General features: G+C 43.9%; 1 protein-coding gene and 1 pseudogene across 1 annotated transcript; one reads left to right on the top strand and one right to left on the bottom strand.

Moving 5' to 3' along the window:
- LOC147207090 (uncharacterized) lies at positions 1-831 on the top strand (annotated as a pseudogene).
- Positions 832-999: 168 nt separating this feature from the next.
- Positions 1,000-8,518, bottom strand: LOC147207091 (uncharacterized). The gene is made up of 3 exons (XM_086106442.1): positions 8,493-8,518; positions 1,737-1,992; positions 1,000-1,454 (listed from the first exon to the last, which is right to left on the bottom strand). Exons 1-3 carry the CDS (start codon positions 8,516-8,518, stop codon positions 1,128-1,130), a joined length of 609 nt encoding a protein of 202 aa, XP_085962568.1. The 3' UTR covers positions 1,000-1,127.
- Between the last annotated feature and the right edge of the window lie 15,121 nt (positions 8,519-23,639).

The following is a 23,639-nucleotide window of genomic DNA, read 5'->3' on the forward strand; positions in this document are numbered from 1 at the left end:
CGTGCTTCCGGGTCATCGTACGTGTAACCGCAAACAACAATGATGGAGCGTGTTCAACCGTTCGTGAGTTTAATAGAATTTTACTTTGAAATTGGCTTGAAATACAAAGACATTAAATCTGTTCTTGATATTAAGTACGGTTTCCAAATAAGCGAAAGACATTTGAAGCGAGTGTTGAACCAAAGAGGACTATTTCGTCGAAAAACGTTCAATGACTTGGGAGTCCTGATTGACTTCATTCGCAACCAATTGCAGCATTCCGGACAACTACACGGTTACAGGTGGATGTACAGTAAGTGCAGAGAATATGGACTTCTTGTCAGGAAAGAGGACGTTCGTCTGGTCCTGAAAGAGTTGGATCCGAGAGGAGTGTCGTTAAGGCAAGCAAGACGTCGGAGACGGCGAAACTACTTCTCCAAAGGGCCAAATTTTATATGGCACATGGACTCCTATGACAAACTGAAGCAATTTGGAATTTGTATCAATGGGGCTATTGATGGTTTTTCAAGGAAAATAATGTGGCTCAATGCCTACATAACAAGTAGTGACCCGAAGTTGATTGGAGGTTACTACATCGACGTTAGTCACCGTTTGGGGGGTGTTCCTCGAATCGTTCGAGCTGATCTTGGGACTGAAAATGGTCACGTTAAAGGCCTCCAAAGAATGAGAGACTAAATAAGATCGAGGAAAAAATGTGTACTGGGTGGATCTCCAAGTGTGCTCCAAAACCATGATGAGAGAATGGCACGACTTAAAAATGTTTCTGCTGAAAAGACTCACAATTTTGAGATTGATGTTTGTAAGAATTTGTCAATGTGAATAAAATGTGTTCCAAATAATTCTTAACAGTTTTTTTAAACACAAGAAACCACCTGCTGTCGAAAGTGAGGAGTGACAATTACGTAGTCATCATTTACAGGCAGGTGAAAATTCAATTGGGATGATGTACAATTATGCAGGAATACTCTTCAGCATCCACGTTGGTTAAGTATTTGTGGATAAAGTCAGCAACCAAGAAAGAATGTTTATTTACACCAATAATGCTTTGACAAACAAACATTTTATATTGTAGATCAAATATGTTGTCCTTATACAGGAAGAAAAACAGCAGATAAAGTTTTATTATCTTAAAGAGTAGCAGTGAGAGCCTCTCTGAGGTGTAAATACAAGTTCACAGCCTGAAATGGATCTTTTGGTGACATTAGATCGGACTGGGCCATTAAAAAAGCAGACAATGAAAATACATCCGGATCACAAGGCATGGTCAAACGAAAGACACACTGGCTTTTGCACAGTTGAACTTGTTCATTTTCAACTGGGGAGAGGAAGTCCCTTGTACCATAAAGTTCAGGTAACGTATACATCACGTTGGGCCGACCACTGGGGACATTTATGTTCTTTGAGGGCCTGATGAGATGGCTGTTCCAAACTAGGGCCGTGTCATCCAACTCATCCTGTTGAAAATAATATACAGACAGATTAAATAAGCGTTGCACAGTCATATCAGCTTTTATGAGCAACAAATTTTAGCATGAAGCTGCATTTTTTGTCTCACTCCTCCCCTCTCATGTGTGCCACATCTCACCACTCCCCACTTTTCCTTCACCTTCACCCTGTGATAACACACCATTATCTTCTTTCCTTCTTTCGTGTTCCTGTACACTTTCCCATCAACTCACTCTCATATACAAAAATACACATTTAATTAATGAGTCTATCAGAACGTATGAACTCACCTGAATAAGTCCCATGCAACAAAATTGTAGGATGTTTTTGTCCAGAAATCCACCATCAAAGAAGCCATTGTCTCTGAGGTCTGTGAAGAGGGATAACCAGAACTCCATGCACTGGCTGCGAAGAAACCGCCACCAATATTCAATTCTTTGATTGGCGGTGCTGGCTCCATCCAAGTAACTGTCAAGAGTGCTGCCTGACGGTATTGGCACCAGGAAACGCTGGAAGCCTTTAACGTGACCATTTTCAGTTACCGTACTTAATATCAAGAACAGATTTAATGTCTTTGTATTTCAAGCCAATTTCAAAGTAAAATTCTATTAAACTCACGAACGGTTGAACACGCTCCATCGTTGTTTGCGGTTACACGTACGATGACCCGGAAGCACGTACGATGACCCGGAAGCACGTCAACGAGCATTAAAAATTAAGTTTGCGAGATCTCGCAATACTTTGGAAGACTTTGCGAGATCTCGCAATACTTTGGAAGACTTTGCGAGATCTCGCAATACTTTGGAAGACTTTTTTTTTTTTTCCTTCCATGTCCCCTTAGGGGCTCCGTAGCTCAGAGAGGAGCTGGAGAGGAAGGTAAAGGTGACAGTCGTGCCTGTGGTGGTCGGAGCACTCGGGGCAGTGACCCCCAAACTAGATGAGTGGTTGCAACAGATCCCGGGAACAACATCGGACATCTCAGTCCAGAAATGTGCAGTGCTGGGAACAGCAAGGATACTGCGCAGAACCCTCAAGCTTCCTGGCCTCTGGTAGAGGACCCGAGCTGAATGAGGGACGGATACCACCCGAGGGGGTGGTGAGACGAGGAATTTTATATATATATACAGTATATATATCATTGCGGCTAAGATAAGTGGACACATGGATCAATACATGAGCGAAGCACAGAAGGGCATTGGTAGAGATACCAGAGGAGCCAAACATCAGCTCCTGGTTGACAGAACAGTCGCACAAGACTGCAGGTCCCGACATACCAACCTGTGCACAGCCTGGATTGATTACAAGAAAGCCTATGACTTAATGCCACATACATGGATCACTGAATGCTTGGAGTTGTATAAGGTGAACAGGACCCTAAGAGCCTTTGTTGCGAACTTGATGAGGATGTAGAAAACCACACTTGAAGCCAATGGCAAGCTACTTACCCAAGTGTCCATCAAATGTGGCATATACCAAGGTGATGCACTCTCCCCACTGCTGTTCTACATAGGACTGAACCCCCTAAGCCAAGTAATTGTTATTTCAGTAAATATTTGCATTTTGCACATAGAAAACGGATTCACGATTCTATGTTGATGAGAGCATTAAAATGGGGAAAAATAGGACAAAAAAATATAAAAGTAAATTCAGAATCGATCAAAAATGCGTGAGTAATCACGATGAATTTTTAGTGAATTTGAGTTAATTATGACAGTTATTTTTAATTAGATTAAATATTTTTATCGTTTGACAGCTCTAATATATATATATATATATATATATATATATATATAGATAGATAGATAGATAGATAGATAGATAGATAGATAGATTCAGTGTCAGGCAAAATGATCTGACACATTCGTAGATTAAAAAAAGGCAAATAAAGTAAAGAAACAAGTGTTTTTATTTTCGAAAAGTACATATGCCATTTTTTTCATATAATGCCATTTTGCTTTGTTTCTTTACAATGCCATTGTTTTTCAATTCTTTTTCATTCAGTTGCTGCCATTAATTGCACTGATGAGCATTGTGCTTTCATTGTGGAAACGTTGATCAAAACAAACGAACGAATCTGTAACTGCAACACAACGAGCGTTCCGTTAGAACTTCAACCCTTGTAGACATGATTCCGTACCAGCTCGAAACACGATCTTGTTATGGGTAACCAACTTCAGAACGACTGGATCTGCATTGAAATGAAAATCAGTGTTTCTGCTTGATGCATTATTTTCAATTTTTGTAGTTTCATTGAAGTAGGAGGAGCTGAACAACAGAAGGATGCTAACTAAGCTAAAAGCTATGATGGACAGTCCCTCCCACCCTCTCCAGCCCGCCCTGACAGCACTAGGTAGCTCCTTCAGCCAGAGACTGTTACACCCGCGCTGCAAGAAGGAGAGATACCGACGCTCGTTCCTACCAACTGCTGTCAGGCTGCTGAATAAAAAATAGCAACAATAATATTAATAATAATTAAATGATGTGGAAAACAACTGTAAATAGCACTGCGATTTATCCATTTTGTATTTATATTGCACTTAATTGAACGGTGTTTGTTTGTTTTTTCTTCTTTCTTCTTTCTGCCTACATTCTTGCTGCTGGAGGCTGTAAATTTCCCCAGTGTGGGACAAATAAAGGATATCTTAATCTTAAGTAATGGTGAATTTACTTTTTCGGGGGCGGTCATGACCGCCTCTCGAGTGAACAGCAGGAGCATAGCTCCATCAAGTGGATGCATTTTGGATTGCGCCTTATAATCCAGTGCATCCAATATATGAAAAAAATTAAGAAAAATAAAAAATAGCCCATTCATTGAAGATGCGCCTCATAATCCAGAGTGCCTTTTAGTGCGGAAAATACGGTGTATACAGTATATATATACATATTAGTGCTGTCAGGCGATCAAAAAAAATGTGCGATCAATTAATTAGGGTCTGTAATTAATAATAATCTCATTTGAAATTCCTGCGAAAACCCCTATTATAATTTTAAATTCATTTCATGATCAAGGCCGATCAAAAGATAAAAGAAAAAGTATTTTGTTGTTTTTCAGCAGACTTGGACAGAAGCAGTCAGCCAGCTAGCCATTTACTTTCTGCTGTATTTGGCACAAGTCAAAAGTCCTACCTGCAACCTTTAGTTTTGACCACAAGGGGGAATATCACTGTTTTTGTAAATCTCCAAAGAATTACAAAATAAAAATAAAATAGAACATCAGGTTCTTAAAAAGTGCTTCGGTTAACATATCAAAAACAGTCAGAACAATTTTCTGAGCAATACAAGTACTCAACACTGAACTTGCTTCAGATAATAAACAATAAATAAAACAGACCCTTAAATCACAGTGCTGTAAGTTAGCACTTCAGAAATAACACTGTTCATCATGACAAACTAAAAGTGCTGAAATAAACATCAATCACTTAGGAGTCTACAGAGGACACATCAACTATGCCTCATACGTGGGGTGTATGGCTCGCTTGCTGTATTGCTAACGCTTTCAGTGCTAACGTTAGCTGTGGCTGCATTCGCGACTGGGTGCTTTCCATTGATGTGGGAGGCTAAATTTGGAATGGCCGCTTCATGCTGTGACTGACCATTGTTTCCCCACCCTCAACAACTCGAACACAGGAAGCCAACACATAAAAAGGGCTATTAGAAAAAAGCAACGCACCTACAGAAACAATAAAGGCAGAGATTAAAATATAGATTAACATGACTAAAAAATAACGCACTACATGTGATGTAATTAATTAATCGCAATTAACGCGATAATTTGACACCTCTAATATATGTATGTATATTTGTTTTTTGTTTTTTTCCTACATTCTTACAATATTATGAAGAGCGAGGACAGCTACTCAATGCTGCACACGGTAAATTAGCAGTTACCACTAGCTCATGGTGGCATGAACAACACACACACCCTCCCTCAAGTTCAACCAACCAAATGGCGTTCCTCAGTGCAGCCCATTCCCCTGTCCTTTCAAAAGTTTCTGCAGGGCCCAGAAAGACTGTCATGGCTAAGAGGTCCTGAGAAAGCCTCTGGGTAATCTCTTTACCGAGGTAAATCTTTTGGTGGAAACAAAGGCCAACTTTTACCAAATTCTTTAAATGTTTCCTGTTTTGGAAAAGGGGCTCTACAAACAGAGTGAGGTGTTTATGAAGGTAATGACACTGTGCTTTAAAGTGTCTTGGTATTGGTGAGTGTTTTCTGAAAATACCTACGATGATTAGCATGCCGAAAGAACGAGATCCAAGTGGCCAAAATTAAGTGGCTCGGAGTAGAGCCGCTTCTCCTCCACATCGAGAGGAGCCAGATGAGGTGTCTCGGGCATCTGATTAGGATGCCTCCTAGACGCCTCCCTGGTGAGGTGTTCCGGGCATGTCTCACTGGCAGAAGACCCTGGGGACGACCCAGAACACGCTAGAGAGACTAGGTCACCCAGCTGGCCTGGGAACACCTTGAGATCCGCCGGGAAGAGCTCGAAGAAGTGGCTGGGGAGAGGGAAGTCTGGGCTTCCCTACGAAAGCTGCTGCCCCCGTGACCTGACCCTGGATAAGCGGCGGAAAATGGATGGATGGGTGGATGGATGAGCATGCAGTTTTCCGTGTACTGTAGTACAAAATAATTTGGCTTTGAATCGTCACTTCGCATCGCTGCTCTTGTTCCATTCCTTGGTCCCGCTGCCACTGGTATGACTCTCGCAGCGATTGGGCTAACCGAAGCCAGCGACATGAGGCTAACCCTGATTCATGGCAATTTGAGTTTGAGTCTTTCGGCCCTACACTCTGCTGTGTGCCAGTCATATTTTTTCCTGACTGTCGACATTTTGGATCGTTTGATCCAAAGGGTGGAGAAGAATGTCTTGCCAGACTTGTGTGTGGGTAGCGTAGGATCGGCGCCCACTCAATGACGGTGTGGGTATGAGTTGTTGTTGGTTTCGGGTATAGTCTGCCTTCCGCCTGAAATCTGCTGGGATTGGCTCCCGCCCCTCCTCACCCTGCTCAGTAAAAAGCAGTGTTTAAAATGAGTGGAAAATGCAAGCAAAAAAAGATTTAATGGTCAACGTGTCTGTGTAATTAAAAATGTACCTGTCCTGTCTCATATTCTAGGAGCAAAATGTGAACATTTATAGGCATTCTGAAGACCAGTAGGTAGGGAGTGAGCCCAGCCTTGTTTTATGGTTTGGAGATAGCAATTACCAAAAAGCAGGTGAGAGAGCTGGAGGTGGCTGAGTCTACGATGCTCAGATTCTCTCTCAGAATGACAAGAATTGATAGGATCAAGAATGAGCTCAACAGAAACAGTACAGACTGGAAGGTTTGGTTAGAAAAACAAACAAAAGTGGCAAGATTGAGATAGTGTAGATACGCAGAGGAGGGAAAATGCCATTTCGGTAGAAAGACGCTCAAAATAGAGAGTAGTAGGCAAAGGTGGTAGGCTAAGCGGAAGTTCAAAGAAGAGATCTCTGAATGTCTTCAGAGAAGACTTTGAGATCAGTGGAGTTAGAGGAGAAGATACAGAGGATGAGGATGATTCCCAGCATCAATTTAAGCCAAAAGGAAGAAAACAAGATCAGTGGAAAAGTGATATTTGGAAACATTAGAACCAAAAGATATCACTGGGCACATAGCAGTTGCAAGTTGCTCTTACATGGTGTAGGTCTTACTGGCCTCATGAGAAGAAGATGAAATAATACATGCAGGGAGAGAAAATTAAGTTGGGAGGTTGGCATCAGGTTTTGTCACACACACACACACACACACACACACACACACACACACACACACACACACACACACACACACACACGCGCACACACACACACACACACACACACACACACACACACACACACACAGGAAAAATAAACCCATACAGACTCTCAAAGCAATATACTGTCATGCTTAGTCAACAGTTGTGAACATCATCTCTACTGTCATCATGGGATCAATCAAAATACCATCATCCACTGTTAATAGCTTGCATGGGGGTGTGTGCTGTATGTTTGCTTTTATCTCTAGGAACTCCGATGTGAGATATCATTCTCTCCCTCTTTCTCTATCCCTCTCTCTCTATCTCTCTCTCGCTCTCTCTTGGGACTCTTGCATGCACACAGCTCAGCAGCAGCAGTTTAACCATTAATTAATATTTTCTTTTTTAGTTTTTTTGCTTTGTTTTGGGGAGGGTTGTTCCCCCCATTTTCCCCAGATCTTCATGTAAAATGCATAATGGGGGTTTATCAGTGTTTTTGGGAAATGGGGCAGGGGGGTAAAGAAAGCAAGCTTGTTATTTTTCCCGCCCAATATATTTCACTGGGTGTCAATTATTTGTCAATTTTCATTATTTTTGGACTTGCCTGGTCTCTATCCACTGTGGATAGCAGTGGTCCGCTGCATATATTCCCTTCTTTCTTGTGGTCCTTTATGTTTATGTTAAAGGTGCCCTTGCATCATGATCAATGTCCCACTTTTTTATGCATAATTTATGTCAAAATGAGTGTAATAATACAAACAATAATTCATCAGATTTATGCACAAGTTGCTATTCTCTAATGAGGAACTGAACGGTAAAATACAAAACAGGCGTTTGATCTTTGAATCGACCAATAAATGTCCTGGTTCAATTAGAGCTGGTGTTTAAATAGTCATCCTCATCTTGCTGTTCACATTTTGTCATCATGAGACCCAGATGATGCCTAACAATGGATGAACAGTACCTTGCCACGGTGATGCTTCAAACAGGATGTTCTCAGACAGGAAGTGGCCACTGAGCTTAGAGTGTCACAGAGTGTCATCAGCAGGTTGCAATAGAGATACCAAGAGACTGGAAGCGTCACAGAAAGATGTGGAAGTGTACGTCCTTTGGCCACGTGCCATGCTGATGACTGCTACATTGTGAACAATGCCCTGAGAAACCGAATGATGGATGCCACTCAACTCCAGGCACGTTCAAGGGAGGTGAGAGGCACCCAATTGCCACGTCAGCCCATTCGAAAAAGTTTACATCAGCGTGGTCTGCGTGCTAGATGACCTGAAAAGGGTACCTGACCACACCACCAGGCATGAGCATATTGCGCGGCCCAGGGAGCATTTACACTGGACGAGGTGGGTCTCAGTGCTGTTCTCTGATGAGAGGCGATTCACGTAACGCAGAAATGGTGGCTGCCAACAATGTTGGAGAGATCAAGGAGAGCGCTATGCATCAGCCACTCTTGTCACGAGACAAACTCTTGGGGGTGGTGGTGTTACAGTGTGGGCAGGTGTGTCTAATCGGTACAAAACTGTCCTATGCTTTGGAACAAGCCCATACTACCTGAATAACATTAATCCAGTGATGCACTTTCTCCAGACCTGAATCCGATTGAAAACCTGTGGGTTCAGCTGAGTCGCCGTGTAGACGGTTGAAACTCTGCACCCCAGAACCTCAATGATGTGGGGGCTGCCCTTCAAGAAGAGTGGGATGCCATAACTCAGCAGACAATACGTTGACTTGTGAACTGCATCAGATGTCAAGCTGTAATTGATGCTCAAAAGCTTATGATGAGTCAAAGACATTTTTGTTGTGGTTGTAAATCACTGTTGTTAACGTTTGCTTCAATGAATTGCTTGAGATGAGGAAATCACCAGAGCATCCTTATACTAAAATGTCCTTTCATGGTATCACTGTACCGTAAACCTTTTATATTTTCCATAAAATTCACTTGAAAGCCAAATATGGCTAACTTTTTGTGAGTAGTGTCTATGTCTGTATGTATGTACTGTATGTATAAAACCTCTGTCCTAATGATTATTCCAAATAAATATACTCACCAATCTTTGGAAAGAAATATATTTTTAAAAATGCAACCAAAGCATTCAGAGGTGCTTAAGAGTTTAAAATGCACTGGAAGTCTGGAATTAGTGTGCTCTGCTCAAGCACAAAGGCCCACGTGGGGCATTTTCTTTTTTTCTGTATATGTTAATTGGTCGCTACTTTGCGGGTTTTCGTTTATCGCTGGTGGTTTTGGTCCCCATTAACCTCGATAAACGAGGGATTACTGTATATTTGTCTCACAATGGAAAAATTCCCAATTTACAGCAGCAAAATTATGAAAGGGAGAAAGTAGAAGACAAAAAGTATGTAAATAAATATAAAATATAAATATAAGCATATTAAAAATGGGTGAGTGGGGGTGAGTCCAGATTTTCAGGACTGCAATAATAATGAGACTGCAATACATGTCTTGATTTGAAAATTTGTTTTCAAAGTTTGAAAGTGCTCCATAAATACAGTTGAGTTGATTTGGGGGCCATGCTAAATTGTGTCCAGATGTGCTTTAAAACTCATTCATTTGCTGATATTTTGGACTGCCTCTGGAAAAAAACCCCCGTGTATGTATGTATATACAGTATATATACTGTATATATATATATATTCATGAATATAGTCATTAACATCACCCCTTACTCATCGGAAGGCAGGGTGGTTTGCTCCAGTAACTTCCCACTCTGTGTAACAAGTGAATGGAGTCCGGCCGTCGGCAGGATGTGTGCCGGTCAAGTCCCTCGGGTTGAAATGGCAGCACGTCACTGGCTTTGTGTGTCGCTAACAGGGGTGTCCAAACATTTTTGACCGAAGATCTACTTTTCGATCAACCAACCTCCCAGGATTGACCCGTTTCCGCGCATGCGCGCATACGCACGCATCCACGCACATACACATGCATGCCATGATGAGCAACAGCCTGATGCTGAGGCATGTGATGCACTTTTGCAGCCTGTTAACTATCGTAGCTCACGCGTACCGTTTTAAAATGCTTCTCTCGGCCCTCCAGATTACGATTCTTTGCCCGTCCTCTTGGTGAATTGTACAAACTCTGAATGAGAATAATGATAACGATAAAAGATTAGCGCAACAAATCTGAGCACAAGCTGCAACTGCAGACAGCTGAGCGCGAACAAATTCCAGTGAAGCAGTCACATGCCACCGTAGGTTAAAGATGACGCTTTATTATCGTTTCTTTTTTAAATACTCTTTGTGAAAGTGAAACTGATAGAATTATTACAATGTGCATTAACACAAAAAATTTATTAATGACATGCACAGAGACACAAATGTTTTGGGGGGGGGGGGGGTTCCCCTCTACACACCTCGGATCGATTTGGGACCAGTCCCTGATCGACGTAATGGGCACCCCTGCTACACCAACCAACCGCAATCAGTTTGTGCATTCCATGAGTTTCTGAGTCCTTCTGCAGTTGGGCCCTTGCATCGCGTGCCGTCTGCCAGCTCCACGCAGTGTGCCTTGCCCTGGAACCCATTGTCAAACCTTTTAAACTTTGATGATGTGCGAGGTGGCCCTTCAGTTGACCATCAGGACCCTTCGGTCCACTCCTGCAGCTCCCTCGCTCACTGGGACGACATACTCCCTGTCCTGATCAGCCGTCTCCCAGGACACCCGGTGTGCATCGTCTCGGTTCCGCCGATGGTTCTGTCTGCAGGTCGTGTCCCGGTGTGTGTTGCTCTTGCAGTGGCTGCACCACAGTTTACGCTGGCAGGCTCTGGCCAGGTGTCCCTTCATGCCGCATTTCAGACACACCATTTCGGCTGCCGCTCTCTCGGCTCCCCAGTCACCTGCCACTGCAGGTCTTCCTCTCTCCTGGCACACGCTCATCACGTTGTCATCTGTTGCTGCTTCGCACATCTTCTCTGTGTGCTTGTAGCTGCGCAACTTTGTTTTGAACTCAGCAAAAAATATTCTCTCATCACCCTGTGTGATATGGATTGCAAATGGTTTGAGGGCCTCCGACGAACCTTTCAACAACATCGCTCACCAGCATTACTTAATACTATGATTGTGGTTTGCGCCCGGATCACCTACTCCATCACTCTCTAACTTCTGGAGTGAAGTTAATTCTGTGCCGAGGCTTATGAAGCTTGATCATAGTTAGACTTGATAATTGTTCTCAGAATGTGCAAGGCTCTTCACCTGTCGTCGGCAGCTTCCCGCATGACCAGCACCAAACTTTTATTGTCCTGAAACTGAAGTGCCAAACCTTCCAAACGAAGGTGGCACAACAATTTCACCTCCCATATTTCATATTTCTTCTCATCTCCATCAAACAGGAGCCACAACCAGCGACTGCTGTGCCTCGCGTCGGCTCGTCCGCTCATGGTGCTAGCAACATGCTATCTTCACGACATACCAGTGGAAACATGCTGCTGCACGACTGAGTTTCTTTGTGCCCATAACCTGTTGGCAGAGTAAGCCCTTCCTGCGGCAACACAAAATGAACATTTCAGTTGTAGCACCAAACATGAAGAGCGAAGGCAATTGGTATCACTGTACCGTAAACTTTTTATTATATTTTCCATAAAATTCACTTGAAAGCCAAATATGGCTAACTTTTTGTGAGTAGTGTCTATGTCTGTATGTATGTACTGTATGTATAAAACCTCTGTCCTAATGATTATTCCAAATAAATATACTCACCAAACTTTGGAAAGAAATATATTTTTAAAAATGCAACCAAAGCATTCAGAGGTGCTTAAGAGTTTAAAATGCACTGGAAGTCTGGAATTCTGAATATTCTGGCTGTTCAACATGTACAATGTTCGTGTTTTGTGTTGCAAATTTGTATAGCCCATCTTTGACACTTCTCTGCCTTTCACAGGACAACACCTTTGACTAGGTTCTGAGCTTCTTGTTTCAGTGCTTGTTGTTCCTGTGGCTGCTTTAACTTGCTGGCCCTTTAACTCTTATCAGCTTGGCTTTCTGTTCCAATGTGGCTGTTTTCACTGTAAGTTGAGGGGTTTGTTGTTTTTAGTGGATAGCTCTTTCCACTGGTGGAAAGCTGGAAAGTAGGTAAGGAGGATCCTTTGGACTGTTTTGGAACCGGCTGATGGGGTTTTGGTTCTGGTTCCGGCTGAAGATCAGCAGTGCACACATAGCTGAGTTTGCTGTGGTTCACATTAATGGGCCTCGTAACGACATGAGAAGGCAGCCTGACGTCAGGAGGGGTGTCAATGGTGTCAGATGGACTTGGCACTTCTGAACGCCTTGGCAATGAGTCTGCATTCTGACATTGATGTTCTTCTCTGTGGATCACAGTCCAGTCCTGTGATGTACTATCAGCAGAATGATGGTGTCTTGTATCCTCCTGTGAGTTCCCGCTGCATCTACTTGGGGAATGGAGGTGGTGGCGGTCATCATCAGAGATCCAATCACGTCTGCTTTGTCAGACCTCAGGTGAGTCTGGATGGTGCCTGCGATGGAACTCCGGAGTTTGACCGTAGCGTCTGTCAGGTGAATAGTAGGCTCTGGTTTGGCATTCATCACAATGGTCGGATGGAAAATGGTGACTGGCCCGGTGGTCAAAGCGCCGGCTGAAGTAGGTGTTCTCCTCCTGTAGCTGGCGGACGTCACTCTGTAGGTTACTCACTTTAAGTGCCGGTTGTTCAATTGCTTTTAGAAGTTTATCAGAAGCAGCATCAGAACATATCATTGACACCTGGTCCATAGCCTGCATAGGTGGGTATGAAGCATGAAGGTTCAGTGCTGCACGTGCTCTTTCACAGCATCCAGCAACAACGAGGGCTTCATCAAGGTCTGCCGCTCCCATCTCGTAGATCTTTTCTTGCAGGGCAGGGTCCAAACCAGCCACGAAGCGACAAAACTTCTCTCCTTTCTGCACTACACGGCCGTAGTCAGGGAAGGCTTCCATAACGAGGCACGTGATGTCAGCACTGTACACCTCAAGGCTTTCGCCGGGCTTGCGGGGACGAGCATTGACATGGGTTTGGAAAAATGTCAGGGAGTGGTCAAGACCAAAAACATCCTGAAGCCTCTTCTTGACAGCCCCGTAGTCCTCCTTGACTGTGGGGGAAAGGCTATCCCAGTACAGAAATGCAGCCTCAGCTAACCTTGTTGGTAAAACTGAAGCCAGCACAGATGGCAGGTCAGCGGATGGTTGGTTGTACATGGCTTGCATAGACACCTCAAAACGTTGAGACCAGCTGGTAAAGGACACAGTCCCATCATCTTCAAAAACTGGTGGTAAATCAATGTTGAGGCGTCGTGGTGGAGTAACAGTCACAGTAGCCATATCAGTAGCAGTAGAACAAACCATTTCAGCGGGTTGACTCATGGACGTCTTAGTATCGGGCATGGTGAGCTCAAATGACCCGTCATCAGGCGCCGGCAGGTATGGCAGCCTCGGTCACACGCTCCCTAGTATTATCCCTGTTTTTGTCATTTTCGTTAGTTTTTGGCGACCCTGAGCGGCTTACTTACACGAGGGAAAAGTTGCAGCGCATTGGGGAGTCTACGCTCGGTCTTTTTTCACCAGCACACGAAAATCCACAAGGTTTTTCGGAGCTAATCGCGAGCGGAGCGGTGCGCTGTACGGAGCATGGAAACGCCGCCGGAGGAGGGGGAAGCGAGCCGGCGTGCTCGTCAACCTCCGGCAGCGTGGATTTCGAACCCCGCTCCCATCGATCCATCTTGCTAATCGACGATCTCTGCCAAACAAGATGGATGAACTTCTTCTCCTCACAAAGACCAACAAAACCTTTGCACGTTCTGCTGCGCACTGCTTCACTGAAACCTGGCTCAGTGACCGCCACCCGGATTCCACGCTACATCTACCCGGCTTCCGCCTTCTCCGAGCCGACCGCGACACGGAGCTATCAGGGAAATCGAAAGGTGGTGGGATTTGCTTCTATATCAACAAAGAATGGTGCACTGATGTCACGAAGCTCGACGCACACTGCAGCCTGGACCTGGAGTCGCTGTCTTTAAACTGCAAGCCATTCTACTCACCATGTGAGTTCACCTCCTTTTTACTAGTCGGTGTTTACATTGCGCCACAAGCTAACGCTAACACGGCGATACAAACGCTAGCCGTACAAGTAAACAAACTCGAACTAAAATACCCAGAGTCACCCCTGATGATTTTGGGCGATTTTAATAGAGCCGTGAACTTCCCAGATATAAGCAGCACATCGACTGTTTCACCAGAGAAGGCAACATTCTAGACCACTGCTATACAACAATCAAAAATTCATCGCCCGTGCAGCATTGGGTCTTTCTGACCACAATTCAATCCACTTAATACCTACATACAGACAGAAACTCAAATGTGTTAAACCGGTTGTTAAGACTGTGAAAAAATGGACAGATGAAGCAAAGCTAGCTCTACAAGAATGCTTAGACTGCACTGATTGGGGCGTCTTTGAAACTTCAACAGGCACACTGGATGAATACACAGACACTGTAACATCATACATCAGTTGCTGTGAGGACATGTGTGTACCAACGAAGTCCTTCCGCTCCTTCAACAATAACAAGCCATGGTTTACTCCCAAACTCAGGCAACTCAGGAAAGAGAAAGAGGCCGCATTTAGAAGTGGAGATCGGGCACTGTACAAACACGCCCGAAACCAATTGACAAAGGAAATTAACATCGCTAAGAGAAGCTATGCAGAGAGGCTGAAAAACCAGACTCTGCATCTGTATGGAATGGCCTGAAAGCAATCACTAACTATAGAATGCCATCCCCCCAAACAGTGAACAATAAGGGTCTTGCTAATGAACTAAACATGTTTTTCTGCCAATTTGAAAAGGACACCCCCATTTCCCACACACACCCACCTCTACCAGAAACCACTCTATCTACCCCGCCACCCTCTTTTTCTCCACTACAGATCCACGAACAGGACGTGAGACGGCTCTTCAAGCAGCAGAAGATCAAGAAAGCTGCAAAAATTACAATACAAAAATTGTCCCCCTCCTGCCTGAACGTCTGTGCTGACCAGCTGGCTCCGGTCTTCACACAAATCTTCAACAGATCCCTGGAGCTGTGTGAGATCCCATCCTGCTTCAAACAGTCTACCATCATCCCAGTTCCCAAGAAATCGGCAACATCGGAACTGAACGACTATAGGCCTGTCGCCCTGACGTCTGTGGTCATGAAGTCCTTTGAACGCCTTGTGCTGACCCACCTAAAGAACGTCACCGGACCCCTGCTGGACCCTCTCCAGTTTGCCTACCGGGCAAACAGGTCTGTGGAAGACGCAGTCAACATAGGTCTGCACTACATCCTCGAGCACCTCGACAGCACAGGGACCTACGCAAGGATTCTGTTTGTGGATTTCAGCTCTGCGTTCAACACCATCATCCCGGAACTCCTCACCCCCAAACTTCTCCACCTCGGTGTGTCCCCTACGATCTGCCAGTGGATCCTCAGCTTCCTGACGGGACGGACACAACAGGTGAGACTGGGAGCAACAACATCATCAACACGCACCACCAGCACTGGAGCCCCACAGGGATGTGTCCTCTCTCCACTGCTCTTCTCCCTCTACACAAACGATTGCACCTCAACAGATCCAGCTGTCAAACTCATAAAGTTCGCAGACGACACCACGGTCATCGTCTCATCAAAGACGGCGACGAGTCTGCGTACCGCCAACAAGTGGAGCAGCTGGAGCTCTGGTGCAGCTGACACAACCTCGGGCTGAACACGCTCAAGACTGTAGAGATGATCGTGGACTTCAGGAAACATTCTTCAGTTGCCCCTCACACTATCCAACCGCCCTGTGTCAACCGTCGAGACCTTCAAGTTCCTGGGAATCATAGTCTCCCAGGACATGAAGTGGGAAGTCAACACCATCTCCATCCTGAAAAGGGCCCGGCAGAGGATGCACTTCCTGAGGCTGCTGAGGAAGCATGGCCTGCCACAGGAGGTGCTACGACAGTTCTACATGGCAGTCATCGAATCAATCCTGTGTTCTTCCATCACGGTTTGGTTTGGGGCCGCCACAAAAAAGGACAAAATCCAACTTCAACGGACAGTTAGGACGGCGGAAAAAAATCATTGGCACCGCCCTACCCACTCTTGAGGACTTGCACACTGCAAGAATCAAGACAAGGGCACGGAAAATCCTCCTGGGTTCTCCGCACCCTGCCCACCACCTTTTCCAGCTACTCCCCTCAGGCAGACGCTACAGATCCATGCGCACCAAATCCAGTAGACACTTAAACAGCTTCTTCCCTCTAGCCGTTAACTCCCTAAACAGTCACTGACGTAGTCACTCTTCTTGTACTACAAATACTGCTACTGGTCACTCTAAAATGGTTCAATGATTTTGTTGTTTACGATGATACTAATGCAGCGTGTTATACCGGAGACAAATTCCTTGTGTGTTCTACATACTTGGCCAATAAAGATGATTCTGATTCTGAAAAAGGTTGAATAATGATGGTAATAATGTCCAAAAAGAAGGTAGGGGGGGGGGGGGGGAACAAACTGCAGGAAACCTCAAAATCTCATCCAAAATACTGACTAGCAGCAGCCATTCAGTAGAGCGCAAAAATCCACGTGGCTAGCAAGATGGCTATTAGCAAGAAAAAAATTGTTGCATAAAACATACCAACACCGTTGCCACCAATGTAAGTTGAGGGGTTTGTTGGTTTTAGTGGATACCTCTACTTTACGAATGACAAAAGGAGAGATGGAATCCTTTAATGCAGTTTATTAAAAGGGGGAAAAAAAGACGTCTGCACTGCAGCACGTTCGAGAACACAACTCTCATAACTAAAATCACTTCCTGCTTCTCTTACTTTAACAGCCAATCAGAACCTATCAACATAAAAACATGTCTAAGCAATTATTAAACAACAGAATATAATTTAGGTATGCTTAACATGAAATAACGTGATGCTCAAACATAAAATGATAATTAATAATAAAACATAAGCTTACATCACTTCTGTTTGAGGTGCTTTAAGCCCGTCTTCAGATGAACGTTGCACTTTGCACCTTCTGGCCCTTACAATTGGACGAAGATGTAGAAAAAAGAAATCACTTTTGTATCTATTCAATACAGTTTCATCCATAAATGTCCCAAACAAACAAACTTTCAAACGTATTTTCATCTGTCCACATGCTCGCGTTGTAGAGGACGATTCTGCATTCATTTTAGTTCCACAGAAAGATAAACAACAAAAATTACATTTGTTACTTAACATGATGTTTTAGCAATGCTTTCAGACATTAACAAGAGTGGGAGAGAATAAAATTTGTGTGAGTGTTGAACGCCATCGAGACGCAACGAGGTGTTTACAGCGGGGGAAAAGCCACAAAAAAACAAAACGTGACTTTACTTTTGTACTGTGAGAGACAATCAGGAATAACCATGGCAAGAGCGACCTCTACTGGAAAACAAAGAACATACACTAGAGCTTTTTTTCTTCCTATCTTTTTTTACTCATAATTGAGGGACAGAACAGAAAAAAACTGTAGGTTTAACTCCTATATGTCTTTGGCCATCTGATTGTGACTTTTTTTGTTCGAGGACCTAGAACAAAAAGGTTTGGTAAACAAAGGCACTGAGAGGACTTGTAGCGACGCTCACGCGTTCAACCAATCAGCGCTGACGCAAAGGACATTACACATCAAAGACTTTTGATCTCTTTGAACAGATCTGCTAGTTTAGCCACGACGAACAGCTAAGCTAAGGGAGTTGAGATGACACCACGTTCGAGGTCGGACAGACACGCTCTCCATCTATTTGTATGTTTCTCTTCTCTTCCCTTTTCTGTCCAAATATATTTTTCGACCAACAACAGCTGTCCTGTCCATGTCTTCTTTCATCCCACCGGGGTTTAGCCAGTGTGGTTATAGAGAGACCCGAATCTCTTTAGACTACACAATTATGAAGTTTTTATGGCTATTTCTGTCCTTGTAAGCCATCTCTCATCGACACCATACACGTGAGCTGTTTCCAACAGCTGCTAGCTACATTAATAAGGCTTACCAGTTTCATTTCTGGGTTATCTATTTGGTATTCTTAGTAGTATAGTTTCTAGGGCGTTTTTATAAATGTCCTCAATCATATCTTAGTTTCAGTATGTGTGTCATGGCCTGAGAAAGCGCTTGTTTAAACATCTATGCCCATGTTTTTCAGAAATTCCTTTCAACATTGCATATCGCTTATCAATTCTTTTGAGATATTCATGCATGAACCAAAAGCTCTTCAGGACTCAAACATACTCTCAATATGTCACGTATGCAAGGTGGTGGTGGACCCCAAAGAGCAGGCAGGAGGGATCATCAATGTCAGAATGCAGACTCATTGCCAAGGCGTTCGGAAGTGCCAAGTCCATCTGACACCATTGACACCCCTCCTGACGTCAGGCTGCCTTCTCATGTCGTTACGAGGCCCATTAATGTGAACCACAGCAAACTCAGCTATGTGTGCACCGCTGATCTTCAGCCGGAACCAGAACCAAAACCCCATCAGCCGGTTCCAAAACAGTCCAAAGGATCCTCCTTACCTACTTTCCAGCTTTCCACCAGTGGAAAGAGCTATCCACTAAAAACAACAAACCCCTCAACTTACAGTGAAAACAGCCACATTGGAACAGAAAGCCAAGCTGATAAGAGTTAAAGGGCCAGCAAGTTAAAGCAGCCACAGGAACAACAAGCACTGAAACAAGAAGCTCAGAACCTAGTCAAAGGTGTTGTCCTGTGAAAGGCAGAGAAGTGTCAAAGATGGGCTATACAAATTTGCAACACAAAACACGAACATTGTACATGTTGAACAGCCAGAATATTCAGAATTCCAGACTTTGCAACCAAAATTTTAAAAAAAATCTTAAAACCAATACTTGTTTAGAACATGCAACCAATATTTTAAAACTTGCAACCACAAATTCAAATTATGAAAACACATTTCACAGCTTCATGATTTCATTTTATTGTTTTATTTTTTTCTCATTTTTAAACAAAACCAGTGCATTTTAAACTCTTAAGCACCTCTGAATGCTTTTGTTGCATTTTTAAAAATATATTTCTTTCCAAAGATTGGTGAGTATATTTATTTGGAATAATCATTAGGACAGAGGTTTTATACAAACAGTACATACATACAGACATAGACACTACTCACAAAAAGTTAGCCATATTTGGCTTTCAAGTGAATTTTATGGAAAATATAATAAAAAGTTTACGGTACAGTGATACCAATTGCCTTCGCTCTTCATGTTTGGTGCTACAACTGAAATGTTCATTTTGTGTTGCCGCAGGAAGGGCTTACTCTGCCAACAGGTTATGGGCACAAAGAAACTCAGTCGTGCAGCAGCATGTTTCCACTGGTATGTCGTGAAGATAGCATGTTGCTAGCACCATGAGCGGACGAGCCGACGCGAGGCACAGCAGTCGCTGGTTGTGGCTCCTGTTTGATGGAGATGAGAAGAAATATGAAATATGGGAGGTGAAATTGTTGTGCCACCTTCGTTTGGAAGGTTTGGCACTTCAGTTTCAGGACAATAAAAGTTTGGTGCTGGTCATGCGGGAAGCTGCCGACGACAGGTGAAGAGCCTTGCACATTCTGAGAACAATTATCAAGTCTAACTATGATCAAGCTTCATAAGCCTCGGCACAGAATTAACTTCACTCCAGAAGTTAGAGAGTGATGGAGTAGGTGATCCGGGCGCAAACCACAATCATAGTATTAAGTAATGCTGGTGAGCGATGTTGTTGAAAGGTTCGTCGGAGGCCCTCAAACCATTTGCAATCCATATCACACAGGGTGATGAGAGAATATTTTTTGCTGAGTTCAAAACAAAGTTGCGCAGCTACAAGCACACAGAGAAGATGTGCGAAGCAGCAACAGATGACAACGTGATGAGCGTGTGCCAGGAGAGAGGAAGACCTGCAGTGGCAGGTGACTGGGGAGCCGAGAGAGCGGCAGCCGAAATGGTGTGTCTGAAATGCGGCATGAAGGGACACCTGGCCAGAGCCTGCCAGCGTAAACTGTGGTGCAGCCACTGCAAGAGCAACACACACCGGGACACGACCTGCAGACAGAACCATCGGCGGAACCGAGACGATGCACACCGGGTGTCCTGGGAGACGGCTGATCAGGACAGGGAGTATGTCGTCCCAGTGAGCGAGGGAGCTGCAGGAGTGGACCGAAGGGTCCTGATGGTCAACTGAAGGGCCACCTCGCACATCATCAAAGTTTAAAAGGTTTGACAATGGGTTCCAGGGCAAGGCACACTGCGTGGAGCTGGCAGACGGCACGCGATGCAAGGGCCCAACTGCAGAAGGACTCAGAAACTCATGGAATGCACAAACTGATTGCGGTTGGTTGGTGTAGCAGGGGTGCCCATTACGTCGATCAGGGACTGGTCCCAAATCGATCCGAGGTGTGTAGAGGGGAACCCCCCCCCCCCCCCCCCAAAACATTTGTGTCTCTGTGCATGTCATTAATAAATTTTTTGTGTTAATGCACATTGTAATAATTCTATCAGTTTCACTTTCACAAAGAGTATTTAAAAAAGAAACGATAATAAAGCGTCATCTTTAACCTACGGTGGCATGTGACTGCTTCACTGGAATTTGTTCGCGCTCAGCTGTCTGCAGTTGCAGCTTGTGCTCAGATTTGTTGCGCTAATCTTTTATCGTTATCATTATTCTCATTCAGAGTTTGTACAATTCACCAAGAGGACGGGCAAAGAATCGTAATCTGGAGGGCCGAGAGAAGCATTTTAAAACGGTACGCGTGAGCTACGATAGTTAACAGGCTGCAAAAGTGCATCACATGCCTCAGCATCAGGCTGTTGCTCATCATGGCATGCATGTGTATGTGCGTGGATGCGTGCGTATGCGCGCATGCGCGGAAACGGGTCAATCCTGGGAGGTTGGTTGATCGAAAAGTAGATCTTCGGTCAAAAATGTTTGGACACCCCTGTTAGCGACACACAAAGCCAGTGACGTGCTGCCATTTCAACCCGAGGGACTTGACCGGCACACATCCTGCCGACGGCCGGACTCCATTCACTTGTTACACAGAGTGGGAAGTTACTGGAGCAAACCACCCTGCCTTCCGATGAGTAAGGGGTGATGTTAATGACTATATTCATGAATATATATATATATACAGTATATATACTGTATATACATACATACACGGGGGTTTTTTTCCAGAGGCAGTCCAAAATATCAGCAAATGAATGAGTTTTAAAGCACATCTGGACACAATTTAGCATGGCCCCCAAATCAACTCAACTGTATTTATGGAGCACTTTCAAACTTTGAAAACAAATTTTCAAATCAAGACATGTATTGCAGTCTCATTATTATTGCAGTCCTGAAAATCTGGACTCACCCCCACTCACCCATTTTTAATATGCTTATATTTATATTTTATATTTATTTACATACTTTTTGTCTTCTACTTTCTCCCTTTCATAATTTTGCTGCTGTAAATTGGGAATTTTTCCATTGTGAGACAAATATACAGTAATCCCTCGTTTATCGAGGTTAATGGGGACCAAAACCACCAGCGATAAACGAAAACCCGCAAAGTAGCGACCAATTAACATATACAGAAAAAAAGAAAATGCCCCACGTGGGCCTTTGTGCTTGAGCAGAGCGCACTAACACACACACACACACACACACACACACACACACACACACGCTTACTCACGCACACAATAGCAGCACCGTAAACAACACTTAGCACTCAGATTAACAGGTTAAAGAGTAACCCACGTGACAAGACAGAAAGAAGATGCACAGCCAATCAACCTGGCTTTATACCTTCTCAGCCCCCCCACCCCTTCACCCCACATGTACTGTATATGTTGCTCTATTGGGACTCACTGTTGTTTTGCTGACTTTCACTGCTTCTCGCGGACTGTTTGTGGACTTTTTGCGGACTTAAAAAAAAATAGATATATATACAGTATATCTATTTTTTTTAATGAATATGTTTGAAAAAATCCGCGATGCACCGAAGCTGCGATAAACGAACCGCGAAATAGCGAGGCATCGCTGTATGCCCTGTGAGTGTTCTGACTAATAATTCTGTGTTCTGACGAAAACCAATAGATGGCGTAGGAACACTAACAAGGCAAACTTCAAGAATTGTATGTGTTAAGACTACACACTTAAAAAAATAATCTGATCACAAAATACGTGATTCTGTTCAAATTAGTTTTGATTCAGGTATTTAAATCATCCCACTGTTTAAATTTTTGAGCATATCTTTTTAGCAGCAATTTATTTAAGGCCATGTTCTTTCAAGAGTTGGTTGCATCAATGTGAGATGGCAATATTAACTGTAGTCCTTGCACTGTTTTGACAAATATGCCTGTATAATGGCTCTTCCTTTAATTGACTTTTAAAGGCCTCATTTGTGCAAACTTTCCGATTTTGAAAGAAGTTGCTGCAATACAAAAATTGATTGATTACAGACAGTACTTGAACAGTATATACAGTACATTTGGAGCAAAGATTTGAACATGACAGTTAATTAATTGGCACATGAGAGGAGCACAGATTTGTAAGGGCACATGCAACTCTCACTATTTTGTTCAGAGTAGTGTACTTGGCAGCAACACTGGAGCAAAGACGAATGGGTACTGGTCCAGCAAAATCTTGTACTTGGAGCGTGCTTGTCCAATGGCTCTCTCAACATGTGAGTGCGCTGCTGAGAGTCTTCGGGTGTCTTCCAGGTTAACTGCACCCAGCTGCTTTTTGCCCCGAGTGAATGCATGGCATTTCAACCCTTGCACAGTACAACCTGACTTCATTCTGGCTTGTGAAACCACGATCAGCAAGGATTTGGCCTGCCGGAAGAAGGGGATCCAAATAGCCACTGTTTACTGTGATGTGAGCATCTCTTGTCCGTCCACCGCACCCTTTTGAGATGAAGAAGATGACTGCTTGTGGAGTAATGCTGATTCGATATTTCACAGTGTTGTGGGATTTATATTGTGTCATGATTCGGTTTGGGACCAACAGGTGGCACTGTAGGGCTCCCTCTGCAGCTGCACACCTGTTGGTCATTCGGTAATTAGTGCTTTAAAATGACTCCCAGCCCAACCACTCATTGTCGGGTCATTGTTGCTGTTTGCTCTTGGCTACTGTCATGTTTGTTTGTTCTAGTGATGGGTCCATGAGACCTCATGAGGCGTGTCGACACAATGACACACTCTGTTGATACTGTACTGATACTGTGTCGCTGACCACTGCCACCTGCTGGACCTTCAAAATCCCTGCAGCCAACCCACTTGACAGACTGAACAAACTGATTTGATGATGACGTGTATACAATGCACTACCTCACTCTACCCACAATAGCCACAAAAGCGCCATTGTTTATGTTGTTGTTTATGCTGTTTATATTGTTTATA

This window comes from Hippocampus guttulatus, chromosome 3, assembly GCF_054856545.1.
Source record: "Hippocampus guttulatus isolate MCC_2025c chromosome 3, RoL_Hgut_1.0, whole genome shotgun sequence".
Lineage (NCBI taxonomy): Eukaryota > Metazoa > Chordata > Actinopteri > Syngnathiformes > Syngnathidae > Hippocampus > Hippocampus guttulatus.

Excerpts from the sequence above, each read along its gene's own strand:
- LOC147207091 (XM_086106442.1), bottom strand. The coding sequence starts at position 8,518 with ATGCTCATGCCTGGTGGTGTGGTCAG. Across the intron at positions 1,993-8,492 it reads ATGCCTGGTGGTGTGGTCAG|TACGGTAACTGAAAATGGTC; the intron begins GTACCCTTTTCA and ends CTTGATATTAAG. Across the intron at positions 1,455-1,736 it reads GTTGCATGGGACTTATTCAG|GATGAGTTGGATGACACGGC; the intron begins GTGAGTTCATAC and ends TATTTTCAACAG.